Genomic DNA, 12,915 nt, shown 5'->3' with positions numbered 1-12,915 from the left:
TCAGGGCTATTTGGCCCTTCGTCAGTGAGTGGGTAGGTACCCAAGTGATGCAATAATGGCAAAAACAGTTATGAAGTATAACTCCACAATATGAGAGATGCCTGATGGTGTATGATGTATTTAGACTAAGGCGCATTTAGGGCTAGAGCCTCAAGCTGCGAACAAATTTAGACTATGTATATAAAGTGCTTAGCATCATAATACACAGCCATTTCTGAATAAACAGAAAATTTTTAAGGTGGCATCGTTTTAGGTTATATCTCATATTGTGAATGCCTTCACAACGAGTTGCCATGATATTGCACTACTTCGAATAAGTAACGCTTCACCTAAGGAGAAGACTAGTGTTACTTATTCTCAGATAGGTACCACCACCCAGACAGCACTGTTTCAGGGCTATTTGGCCCTTCGTCAGTGAGTGGGTAGGTAAGTAACACTAGTCTTCTCCTTAGGTGAAGCGTTACTTATTCGAAGTAGTGCAATATCATGGCAACTCGTTGTGAAGGCATTCACAATATGAGATATAACCTAAAACGATGCCACCTTAAAAATTTTCTGTTTATTCAGAAATGGCTGTGTATTATGATGCTAAGCACTTTATATACATTGTAGACTGCATTAACAGAGACAATTCTGATAACATCATCCCGTCGTTGTCAAAAAAATCAACATAACCTTCACATGGGGCGCCTCCGTAGCCAGGTGGGAAGGAGCAGCAGTGCGTAGCACACGCTTCTTGATTAGACCGGGGTTCGAGCCAGTCACCACCAAATACGGAGGATGCGAAAAGGTCAGGGAATGACCACCGCATATTCCCGGAGCAATATGGCCTTAGTTGCTAATGATCCTAAAAAAAAAAAACAAAATAACAACAACAACAACAAACAAACCTTCACATGTGATTTTGACTTCCATCAAGCCGTTTTTTCGCCTTTGCGACGGTCGTTATTTTCTATTGGGAGCGTTTAAACCTTGGTTTCTGGGTCATATCCATACACCCAATGCTCATTTACAATTTTTGCTAAAAATGCAGACTCCAACACGACTTGTTCCAGCAACTCAGTTGAAAGGAAGATTCAATGATGTCTTTGATCTCGAGTGAGAATGCGTTGAACAAACTTTGGCACTCAATCTCCTCATGCACAAACCCTCAGTCAAAAAGTACTAAACCGAACCAGTTGAAACAGACATTCAGCAATTTCTCGAATTGGATGATGGTGTGGACTTCATCGACATTTTCATCGTTTGGCGATGTTTCCGGGCATCTGTTTCTTTCATCTTTAAGCGAAAAATTTCCGTCCCCCACGAAACCTTTGAAACCACTTGAAAACTGTTTTTTTTTTTTTTTTTTTTTTTTCCGCCATAGCATCATCACCTCCGTAAACTATAACGAATGTTTCCATGGCTGACTTTCGAAGTTTGCAACAAAACTTGATGTTCGCACTTAATTCAAATATAATTTCTACACGCGACGAATGAGAAAGCGTTCATTCAAAGCAGCTTTCCGCGAGACAGGCGCATAACGAGTTAAATCTTAGTGTGCGCATGCTCAAAAGATGCCGTTGTAAGCCCAGTCCACAATCTTTTGGCTATCGCTTTGCATTAAAAAATTATGAAATCATCCACCAAACTTTTTAATCAAACCTTGCATTATATGAATGCTCCCTTACCACTTCTACAGTTATTTCTACTTTTCATACGGCAACTAGTATCGGAATTGATTTCATATATGTTTTTCAGAGTATAGTGTACTTCCAGTGAAGTAGCGGAAACCCTTATGAGTAAAGCTGCAGCACGTTACATCACGCTTTCTCTATGAGAACTGCTTAAACCATAAAATGCTCTTTATTGATGTGTAATTATGCGTAATCTACTGTTTTCTGCATATGGGCAAAGGGTTCTAAAATAATTTTATTGTTTAGCTTGCAATGAAACTTGTTTAATAGATATTTTTTTAAATGACCCATTACATTTATTTAATTCATCTATTACCGTAATCTTTTATGTCTAATTAGCATTGTTTTAGATATTCTAAAAAGTAATTTCTAATCTCTTTCATTGGTTTTAAATTAATTTCTCTTATTTCTCTCCCTCCCTCGCTCAAATATTTTGCCGGTTATTGCCCCTATGGTTTTGAAAGGCACGCTATCACCTGACTCGGATTTCGTGGGTAGCAAGAGAGCCAGCTGAAGCCAGGAGGATAGGATTACAAGTCTCATCGCTCGAAGGACCCCCAGAATTTCCCTCAAGCAAATAAAGTATCTCTGATAAAATCTAAAGTTGTTAGTGCAGTAAAAGTTTATTTAATGACATCCAAAATAACATTTTCCGGTCAAATTGTTGGAAGAGAAAAAGAGATAAGACTTAAAGAGCAATTCATAATCCCGATGAACCTGACAGTTATTAACAGTTATATTCATTAAACGTGGATTAATGACAGCTTCTAGAAATATTTGTTCTGCAGTTTAAACAAATATCAAAGCAGAGATTTACCAGGAGGGGAGGGTTTCAAAAGAAATTTGTATTCACCGAGAAGTAGTAGTGATAGAAAGATGAAATTAATATAGTTAGGAAAGGGCGTTGCGTGGTTGCTTTCCATTGAGATTATTACTATACAGTATTTAATATTACTCTTATACCAACGTGAAATTAATCATACAGTTTATTAATCTATTCGCCTAAACTACTATATATTAAGGTAACGTTTCAGGTATCTTACCGATACCCATCATCAGACTGTGCTGTTGGGGGAACAAAACAGAAAGGGTTGCAAATTTGAATGCAATTACCAATATTACAATTACAATTGTAATCGTAATATTGATAATTGTATTTGTAATATTGGTAATTGTAAAAAAAATTTAAAAAATTTGTAACCCTTTTCTATTTTTGTTCTCCCAACAGCACGGTATGATGATGGGTGTCGGTAAGATACCTCAAATGTTACTTTAATATATAGTAGTTTAGGCGAATAGCTTAATAAACTATATTATTAATTTCAAGTGGTCTAAGAGTGGTATTAAATATAGTAATAATCTTAAAGATGAATTTGTTTTTTTAGCAACCACAGAAATTTTGGTTCCGATCTAAAAATTCTTTTTTTTTCTTTGCAGCGCTGAATGAAGTGAAGTGTCACTATGAATAAACTGGAATACAGATCAGTGATTCGGTTCCTCTTTCTGCAAGGGAAAACAAAACAATCCATGAAGAAATGGTCGCTCTTTATGGAGAGGACTTCCCAGGTTACAGTGTTGTTGTTGCACATTCGTATAAACAATTCGAAGAACTTCAGTGCATGATGGAGAAATCCCAGGAAGCCCATCAACTGCTGTAACAAAAAGGAGAGTGTGGCAAAACGTAAGGCATTAATCCTGGAAGATGTCCATATTAGCGTCAAAGAACTGCAGATCAACATCCATGCATCAACAGTTGCATATGAGTAAACTGTCTGCTAGATGGGTTCCCAGACTTCTGACCCCTTACCAGAAGACGAAAAGGACACAAAAAAGCAAGTTTTTTTTTTTTTTTTTTCACGAATGGTCACCATGGATGAAACTTGGATCAATTATTATGATCCCGAAACGACACAAATGTCAAAACAATGGAAGCGTGCAGAATCATAACCCCTCCCAAAAACAGGCAAAAGTGCAACCAAGTGCTGGTAAGGTGATGCTGTCAGTTTTTTTGGAATCAGCATGGTTCAATACTAACAGATTACCTTCAAAAGGGCTATACTGTGACGGCGAAGTATTATTCCAACTTCCTCATAAAGCTACGTGCCGCTATAAAAGAAACAAAGATGGGAAAATTTGTCAAAAAGTGTGCGCCTGCTCCACGATAATGCACATGCGCATTCCTCGCATGCTGCAGTGAGATGTGCCCACGAATGTGGGTTCGAAATATTGCCGCATCCTGCTTATTCCCCCGACCTTGCGCCCTCGGATTTCTTCCTTTTTCCTACCCTGAAGTCCTTTCTTCGTGAAAAACACTTTGCTGCTGATGATAATAAGATGATTTCTGTTGTCGGGTCCTGGTTGTCTCGGTAGTCAGGGACTTTACAAAACTAGCCTCCGGAAGTGTATCGAGAGGCGGCAGAAATGTGTAATTTTGTCTGGTGACAAAGTTGAAAAATGTGTAATTTGTTTAAAACTTCTGTCACAACTACTTCTGGGTGAATACAAATATTTTTTGAACCCCCTCGTTTTCTTCACTTGACTGTCATCTGTGTTTTTACATATTACGTTTTATATCTATAACATATTTGAAATATTTCTACCTTTCATTCCCGTTTCCAGATAAAAGACTTTAATTTACTGAATTTAATTTTTTTTAATGAAAAAGTTTGAATTGTCCTTGAAAACTAAATAGGATTTAAGATTTGTACTGTTCCGAATTGCACTCGTGTAATTAAATAACAAATATATTAGGGACTTCGCTTATCAGAACTAACTGAAGACTGACCAATTTCAATAACTGATTTGTTCAAAAAAAAAAAAAAAAAGCAAATGTCATCTTTAGAAATCAATTCTCGTTTTTTTTTTTTTTTTTTTTTTATATCCAAACTTGCAGACTTCCCCAGTCCATGTTCCGTGATCACACTGGTACTATTAACACCTTTCTTCAATATTCCAGTAATAAGAGTTTTTGTCAATAATTAACAGCACAACATAGTACACTTCTCGACAAAGTTAAAAGAACAAAATGTTTTCGTGAATTTTTAAGGGTGCGGTTGCGACCACATCACTCTATTCCCGTTTTTTTTTTTTTTGTTTTTTTTTTAGTTGCTCAGTGAGTAAGCCACATCTCCAGTACTCCGAATGGCAAGTCATCGTCATTTTGATGATTAACTGAGATGGCGGGCTGTTGGACGACTTGAATCCAGGCAGTCGCAGGCGGTGGCACGTTGGCTTAATGTGTCACACAGTGTCGTCTGGGCACTATGGAAACAGTTTCAGGAGACAGGAACCATTACAAGAAGATCTGCCTATGGTCGCCCAAGGTCTACATCAACCAGAACAGACCACTATCTCGCTCTAACAGCAAGGTGCAACCCTACGATGTCCTATCATCAACTGTCTCTTGAGGATGTTGCGGCCACAGGTGAAAGAAAACATTTCAAAAAGTACTGTGTTAAGAAGACTCAATTGAAATGTACTCTACGCAATGAAGACAGTGGTTTGTATCCCATTAACCCCAAACCACCATAGAGCTCATCGAAACTAGTGCCATGAACATATGACTTGGAGTCCTGACAAATGGAGTACACTTCTGTACTCTGCTGAGTCCCGTTTTAACCTACAAACAGATTCTAGACGTTACTTCATATGGAAACAACAAGAAATGCGGTTCTAATGATCAACGATCGCGTCCCTCTTCATGTTTTTGATGAAGGTACCGAAAGAAGATCCTGGAACAATATGTGCGACTTTTTAAGGGTGCGGTTGGCCCTGATTTTCTTTTCATGCACGACAACACCACTGCACGTAGAGATCAAGTGGTGGAGGAATATCTCGAAACTGAAGATATCCAACGACTGCCGTGGCCAGCATGATCACCAGAATTAAATCCGATGGAACATTTATGGGACCACCCTTGGGGGTCGCATTGCACGCCCACAGCCAACTCTTCAGTCACTTGGTGAGCTAACGTCTGCGCTGGTGGAAGAATGGGATTTGTTGCCACATAATCTTATAGCCATCCTTATGTCGAGCATGGTTCACCGCTGTCAGGCCTGTTTAGCCGTTGGATGGGATCATTCGCCGTACTGATGTCATGTGACCATATTTTTGGGCATCTTGTATCGACTTCTGTAACGCGACCTTTTTAGTAATTCGTATACAATTCCTATAATTGTCCCTTATACCTGTTCGAAATTTTTCGCGTCTCCTCATTTCATCGTTATTCTGTGGTACACTACAATACCAAATTTTGTCCTGCTTCACAGCAAGCTACCCGAGTTACACCACGTTTTTTTATGTGACTTATTAATTTTGTTGAGCAGTGTAGCTCGTATGCGAGAATTTTCATATTGTCGGCCTGCATTTGTTAGTGACTGTGTGATGGCATTGCGTCCACAATTGGTATCGATACCGTTGACTGCCCAATAGATTGCGCAATGATTCCTTGATTGTTTTGACTAGTGTCAAAACAATCAAGGAATTGTTTTGACACTAGTCAAAACAATTCCTTGATTGGATGACTAAGTACAAGTATATGGATATTACGATATGGCGCGAAGACGCCATTTTGAGTTGACCTCTTTTGTTGTCTGCACGCGAGTGAAGGAGGTAATACAGTCAGGTTTTTAGTATTGTCCTGCTTAGCTGCTACGTAAGGTACTGCAATGACTTGCCTCATTTCAAACGAAATTCTAGTTAACTGAACAGCATCCCAACCGGATATCGTCAATTACGGTTCGTAGACAATTGTCTCGTCTGTCCGAGCGTTAAGTTCGGCCCTGCCTTTGGTATGGCATGAACCCAGATACCACCCATCAGATTGTTATTTCTGCATGTGCAATATTATGGGAAACATCACCAAAACAAAACTTCAATACAATATCCAAATCTGCTATTCATTTATTCGTCCTGTTTTCCATAGTGAAGGTGAACTGAATGATCTAATACGGAAATGGGATCTATTGAAGAACTCTTAGGCTCCAGGTTAACAGAAAGTAATCTTCGGGAATCCTGCACCACATTTGCTTGACATAGGAGGTAAAAAAAATTGTACTCTGAAGAATCCCTTGTTCCTTACGGCCGTAACTGGTTTAATCAATGCACTGGATTTCACGTATGATCCACCAGAATGGAGATTCTTGATAGCTTGGCGACAAGCTTAAAAGAAGTTCTGCTACATGAGGACATATTACCTTCAATTTCGGTCGCACATTCTGCACAATTATAGTAAAAATTCTCTTGCTTTCTGTGCGAATGAAACAGGAGGCTAAAGCTGCTCACTGGAAAGCTACTCGTTGAATTTCTGAACTTGCTAATTTTTGAAAGGGTTTTGCTGTAACTAACTCTCATTCATTTTTTAGCGTTTTACTGTAACTAACTCTCATTCATTTTTTTTTTTTTCTTTCTTGAAAATGCCAATTTGACTGCGCTGATTAAAAACAGCGCAGCGTACCTTCACTAGTGTGTTCTCATAATTCGTAATTTTAATTTTAAAAAAAGTGCAGCGTTTCACTAACCATTTCTTACAATCACCTTATTTTTCCTTCCTCTGCACTCGACAAAGGTATTCACAAGGATTTTCAAACGTCGCCAAATTGATCTCTAAATGGTTGAATTATTGAAATGTTTTCTGTAGTTTTCTTTCAGCTTGTTTCAATAAACGAGATCATTTTTTCCCTCCTAATTGGAGTGCAATGTTATTCTTTTATTAGAATTAATAGAAATCAATTTACCATATAGATATTAAAATTTTAAATGTAATTTTTCAACAGAGCCGATTTAATATGCCAGTGTATCTCCATAGGCACAAGAGGTATATAATATTTTATCAATTTCAACAAATTTATCCGCCCACATCGACTACTAACATATTATCTCTGATTTATGCATTTTTTCCCCTATAAAGAAAATTACCTAAGATTTTTCAGTCTCTTAAAAGGTAAGCTGCCATTCTTTCAATGTTCAACGCTGTATTTCGAAATCGCAATTAAGGCTCTAAAATCAATTTATCCCGTAGCAATAATTTTTGGTTACAGCTTTCATTCCAATCAGAGCATTTGAATGAAGGCTTAGGACTGGAATTAATACAAAGTTATAATGAATGAAAGAATCAAAATGCAAGTAGCCGAATGCTCTGCATTCGCATACATTCCAATTGAAGAAACTGATAATGAATGAAATTTTAGTAATGGAAGATTCTTTAAACGAGAGTATTCAACTTTTTAATGATTATTTCGTGGAAGGATTGTTAGTGGGCGGTCTTTCACCCAGACAAATGTGAATCGCTTTTTTAGACAGCACTGTATAAATAACCCGACAGAGGAATGAAACCATAAGCTAAATTACTCTTTTTTCCTTCTTAACATGGCTAAGAAAAAGAAAAGAAGGGGGAGAAAAAAAGCGCTAATTTTAGTAATGATATATCGGAGAAGAAAAGAAATGCACATAAAAGAATAAACGGAATTAAAATAAAAAGAATAAAAGAATAACATCTATAATTTCCAAATTTAATAAAACAGATCTAAGAAAATGTCTAAACGTATGTAAGAAGATCGCCCTAATTATTACGAATATCTTTCGCTTTCGTATAAAAACCAAAACTGGAAAAATAAAAACTTTCTAGAATTTTTTTAGAAATATTTCCGTAGCAAAGGCTCTTATAAAAGGAATGGATCCAAAATTATCAAGGGCATCTTCCGAATTATCTATTTTTATGTCATTAAAGAAATGCCAGAACGTGACGAAATATCTTGGGTTGCAGCTTACCATCCCGCACCCTCCCAGAAGAAGGGATTTATTAAACACCCTCCTTTCTCTATTTCATTTCCAAAGATCGACTGGAACCCCGATAAAGCTACAGCGTGCATTATGGTTAGGGAGGATGTGTATCGAACCATCTACGCAGCAAAGTGGCATATCATAAAGAAATCTTTTTAGTAATTACCGTGGATGACTCCTGCTGTAAGTGTGAAGCATTGTCTCGCTCTTCTTGAAGCAGCGACTTCAACTCCACAATTTCCCTTTCAAGAGATTCCTATAAAGAAAAAGAAAGAAAGAAAAAAAATCTTGTAATGGCAGGCTAAATAACCAAGTTTCATTGATGCCACACAAGTAAACATTGCAATGAACGTTTCGCAAAGGATAAAGACATTACTGTGTCTAGATGACACTCAAGAACATTTGTAAGCGAACGACTTTAGTTGTATTCTTCCATTAAAACACACTTCCAACTTCTTCTTAATATCAATTACGAAGGAGAATTAAAATTAATGGTAGCCAATTTCAAAAGTACTTATACCAACAGATTTTCTTGAGAAACTAATTACAAGCAGTCGCAACAATCCATAAGAGCTGTAGCAGATGAATATTGCAATCAAGTGCGTAGTTAAATATTAGAATATCGATGGAAGGCGGTGATTTGAGAATTTATAAAAGATAACTGGTGTAGCAATTTCTGATTCCAAGGTACACTATCCTATCAAGCGTATCTGAACTCTACCTCCTCAGGTATTGAATTCAAGTATTCATGTGTTGATGTTGCGGACCCCAGGGTCCCCCCCCCATTATCCGCTATTGTACATCTTGTGGTGAAGCTTATGCCAAAACCGGCCATTTGAATATAATGTGTTGGGTGTATAAATGTAATGACAGGTTCTACTGTACAGTTGTTGGACGGTACCTGTCTCTTAGCAGGTGGGAAGTGGCAACACCTGGTCACCACATACCACCCCCAATCCCCGTCACGAGGAGGCGGCCAGGATCATCGCGCTGCGCCAACCTAGGACAAAGTCCCAGGAGAGCGCGATTAAAGGTGAACAGTGAAATTTGGAGTAGAAGGAAGAGTATGGAAAACTAGAAGTGGGATGGAAAGATATAGCAAAAGAGGAGGATCAGACAAAGGGATCCGACAGTAAAAATGAAGAGAAAAGAGTTAAAGCAAGACTAAAGGAAAGCAGAGGAGAGTGCTTCTTGCTCCTCCTAAATCGTCAGGATCCATAAAGAAAAGTTCCTCGATGAAGATTTCATCCAGAATGACAATTCAGGTCCAAGGTGAATAATGCAGCATCTTTGCTGCTAACAGATATTTACACTCTGAAGAAACTATTAAGACAATCACATTTCAACATAGAATATATAAAAAAAAACTATTCCGAATAAAACTATTTAGTATATTTCAGAACCTATTCTGAACTATTCATCAGCAAGCCATCATGCCGAGGTGACAATGAGTACTCTTGAAACGTCTTCCAGACTGTGAAAGTTCGTTTAAAAGGAAGAAGTATATCTGTTAATATCTTCCAAGGTGAATAATTCACTCAGACGTAGAACCCAAGGCATATATTCACAGAACATATACACAAAAGAAATGAGTTTCTCCTAACGTCTTCCATCCGCAGGTATTTAATGTGCGAATCGGGAGTACGCTGATGAGGCTGTTTTGACTTTTTCAGTAATCAAACAACAGCAAGGAAAAAACATATCCACCATCGCCGAAGCCCTACATTTATCTTCGCAGTTAGCACTTCGGCTACGATCACCGTGTGGAAAAGACGTAGATTGGAATCCCATCTCAACGAGAGGAACTTTCATAAGCTTTTTTGAAACGTGGCAGACTTAGTCAGTTTCGGGAGAACTTCGTTTCCCCGAAAATCGAATTTTTCGTTCAGCAAACAGACCGAAGAATACATGCTATTGGACACAATACACTGATGCCTAGTATCCGTGGTTGCTTCGAAACTTAACACACACACACGCACGCACACACGCACGCACACACCACCACCAACTCCAGATTAAACTTTCACCCAACAGTGTCTGACTTCTGGACAGTCGTCCACAAGTGAGTTCTAGTAGTTGCACAGGATTTGTTTTTGTGGAAGCGCCGTTGCGCCATACCAAAGACACAAACGTCTAGCCACATTATGGGCTATAACCTAATAGCATGTTTTATCGCCGCTGCCCCGAATCATTCCTCCCACACGATGTGATACTGAGTCACCAAGGTGTTTAAAAGTGACACAAGATATGTGGACCATTTATGTAACAAAACTCCTCGCTTCCTAGAGTGACATTAGCAGAGGGGTTGTCGAATACACCTTTCCAGTTCACGTCACAGATGCTCAACAGCAAATTGAGAACCTAGGAGTGGGCTGGCCAAGGTAGATGCTCGAAATCTTTCTCGTAGTTCCACAAACCACTCATTCACACATTTAGTACAGTGGCTGGTTTTACACATTTTTGTACAGATTGTTTCATAGAGCGCAGATCTCAATAGTCCTAATAAAATGGCTAGGCAGTGTATGATCACTTTATTCCTCGCGTTATTGTAAACACAAGAAAATTCATTCTGAGAAAGAAAGAAATCATTGCCTTTCGTAGTAAGCATTCAGAAAATGAACAATCATCCTCGTAATTCAGTTTCCCATCTCCAGCGGGGTTGCGACCTGAAATGAGGCTGCAAAGATCGCATTCGAGATTGCAAACTGATAATATTTGGGATCTGTTTTACTTTACAAACCTGAGAAACTCAATTTCGAATGTACACTTGGAAATACTGAACGTTAATATAACGATGTTCCCGTATTTTAATATGGTTACCTTTATTCAAAAGGAAGGCAAATAAAAAGAATTTCCACTCGTACCATTCAGTAGCTCGAGGCTTTTGACACAACGTATCCCTGTGAAACACTGCTCAGTGCATTGAGAGTCATCAAAATCATTATCAAAATTTAGACAGAGATTATTATTTATTTTTTTTTTTTGTGCAGTCGTGAAATAGTTTTAAAATAAAAACAAAAACTCTTACAGAACAACATTTACAACGTTTTATCGCGATAGTTTTATTATTACGAAAGTTTTTGTTGAGTAAGATTTTATTTTGTACATTTACGATGTTCACATTTTTTCTCCTCATTCCTCTTCTATGAGTTGATTATTTCTTATGATAGTGTCTGCTTTCTTATTATTTTAAAATAACCTTATTCTGCAGTGACCTGAATATTTCTGAGAGACGATGATCTCTGGATATATAGTCCCGTCACCGCAAGAATGTCATTGTTCATTTATGGATTGAGTTGGTTAACCAATTCACCCCAAGCAGTCCCTATCGCATTAAGCTTCTACGTGTTTTGAATGCAAACGTGCTTTTACGAAAAGAAAAAGGCGTTAAAGTTGTTGCCGATCCCAGTGAATCCATTAAAAAAAAAAAAATAGAGAGAGAGAGAGAGAGAGAGAGATAGAAAAAAAACTGTGCCACTTACAAATTCCACAAGCCTATGTTGCTTTAGATGAACAACTTTTTTCTGTTAAGCATGTCCTTAATGAAGAGTCTACCGCATTCCATCAGCTGCCACCGATGATACAATGAAAGAGCGACTGGTCCGTCAGGGATCTGAAGGGGTGGAGAAAGCTAACTGAGGAAGAAAGGAAAGGAGGCGGAGAAGAGAAGCCAGAGATAGATTAGGAAACAAGACAAATCTTTGGTGGGGCAGTAGCATACCCATTAATCTTGAATACGCCTCCGACAAGTAAGAACCGCATTTTTTTATTCTTCCTGTCAGAAGCAGATTTTTAAGATAAAAATTAACCATTTGACCAAACTGCACAAATAATTTATCGCAACTGATTACGAAACTTTTAAACAGAAACGTGAACCTCTTGCGACATAGAAGATTATAAAGCACGTTGTTTAAAAAAATAGTTTTTTTGTTCTGGGAAGCATAAAGCATGAAAATTAAAGAAACAACAAGTTCACATATTCTTCCCCCAGCTGAAAAAGCCCTCAATTGTAATAAAGGGGGAGGGGAGATACTCAGTCCATGCAAGGAAACCTCCCCGCTGTCTTTTTCCACAACATTAATTCTCGCACTCGCATCGAGGCCCTTTTAATTCGAGGACCAGGGCGGGATTAAATAACAGGTTCAGAGGATTTCACTACTCACAGGATTTTAGATATAGATTTTTAAAATTTGTTCTTAATATGTTTGTCCCAGAGGACGTCATTAACTATTAATTTAACAAAGTGACTGTTAAGCTCAGATTTACTCTCAGAATAAGGCAGGTTAGAAAGGGAAAAAAGAAAAAAAAAAATCGTGATTGGCAAAAGTTGGTTATTTCGTCTGATTATGAAGATCGGGAGAATGGTTAATGACAATTTCCTTCAGGAGGACATGGATTCCCTTCAGCAATGCTCGGATAAGTGGCAGCAATGTTTTAAATTTTTCAATAAATAAATTAA

The 12,915-nt window shown here is 38.0% G+C and overlaps 1 protein-coding gene across 7 annotated transcripts in view; it reads right to left on the bottom strand.

Annotated features, from left to right (window-relative positions):
* Positions 1–12,915, bottom strand: part of LOC150075824 (uncharacterized) — a 376,562-nt gene that overhangs the window by 220,167 nt on the left and 143,480 nt on the right. For 6 of the 7 annotated variants that reach the window (XM_090387480.1, XM_090387477.1, XM_090387479.1 and 3 more), the window contains exon 3: positions 8,623–8,712. The exons of the other annotated variant lie outside the window; for it this stretch is intronic. In XM_090387480.1, coding sequence (XP_090243606.1) covers positions 8,623–8,712 — 90 coding nt within the window. The remainder of the gene's footprint in view (positions 1–8,622; positions 8,713–12,915) is intronic. 7 annotated transcript variants of the gene reach the window in all.

The sequence above is a fragment of the Mastigoproctus giganteus genome, chromosome 13 (assembly GCF_048544385.1).
Source record: "Mastigoproctus giganteus isolate SK-2022 chromosome 13, ASM4854438v1, whole genome shotgun sequence".
NCBI lineage: Eukaryota > Metazoa > Arthropoda > Arachnida > Uropygi > Thelyphonidae > Mastigoproctus > Mastigoproctus giganteus.
Note: the sequence above shows the minus strand (reverse complement) of the source record. Positions and strands in the feature narration are given on the sequence as shown.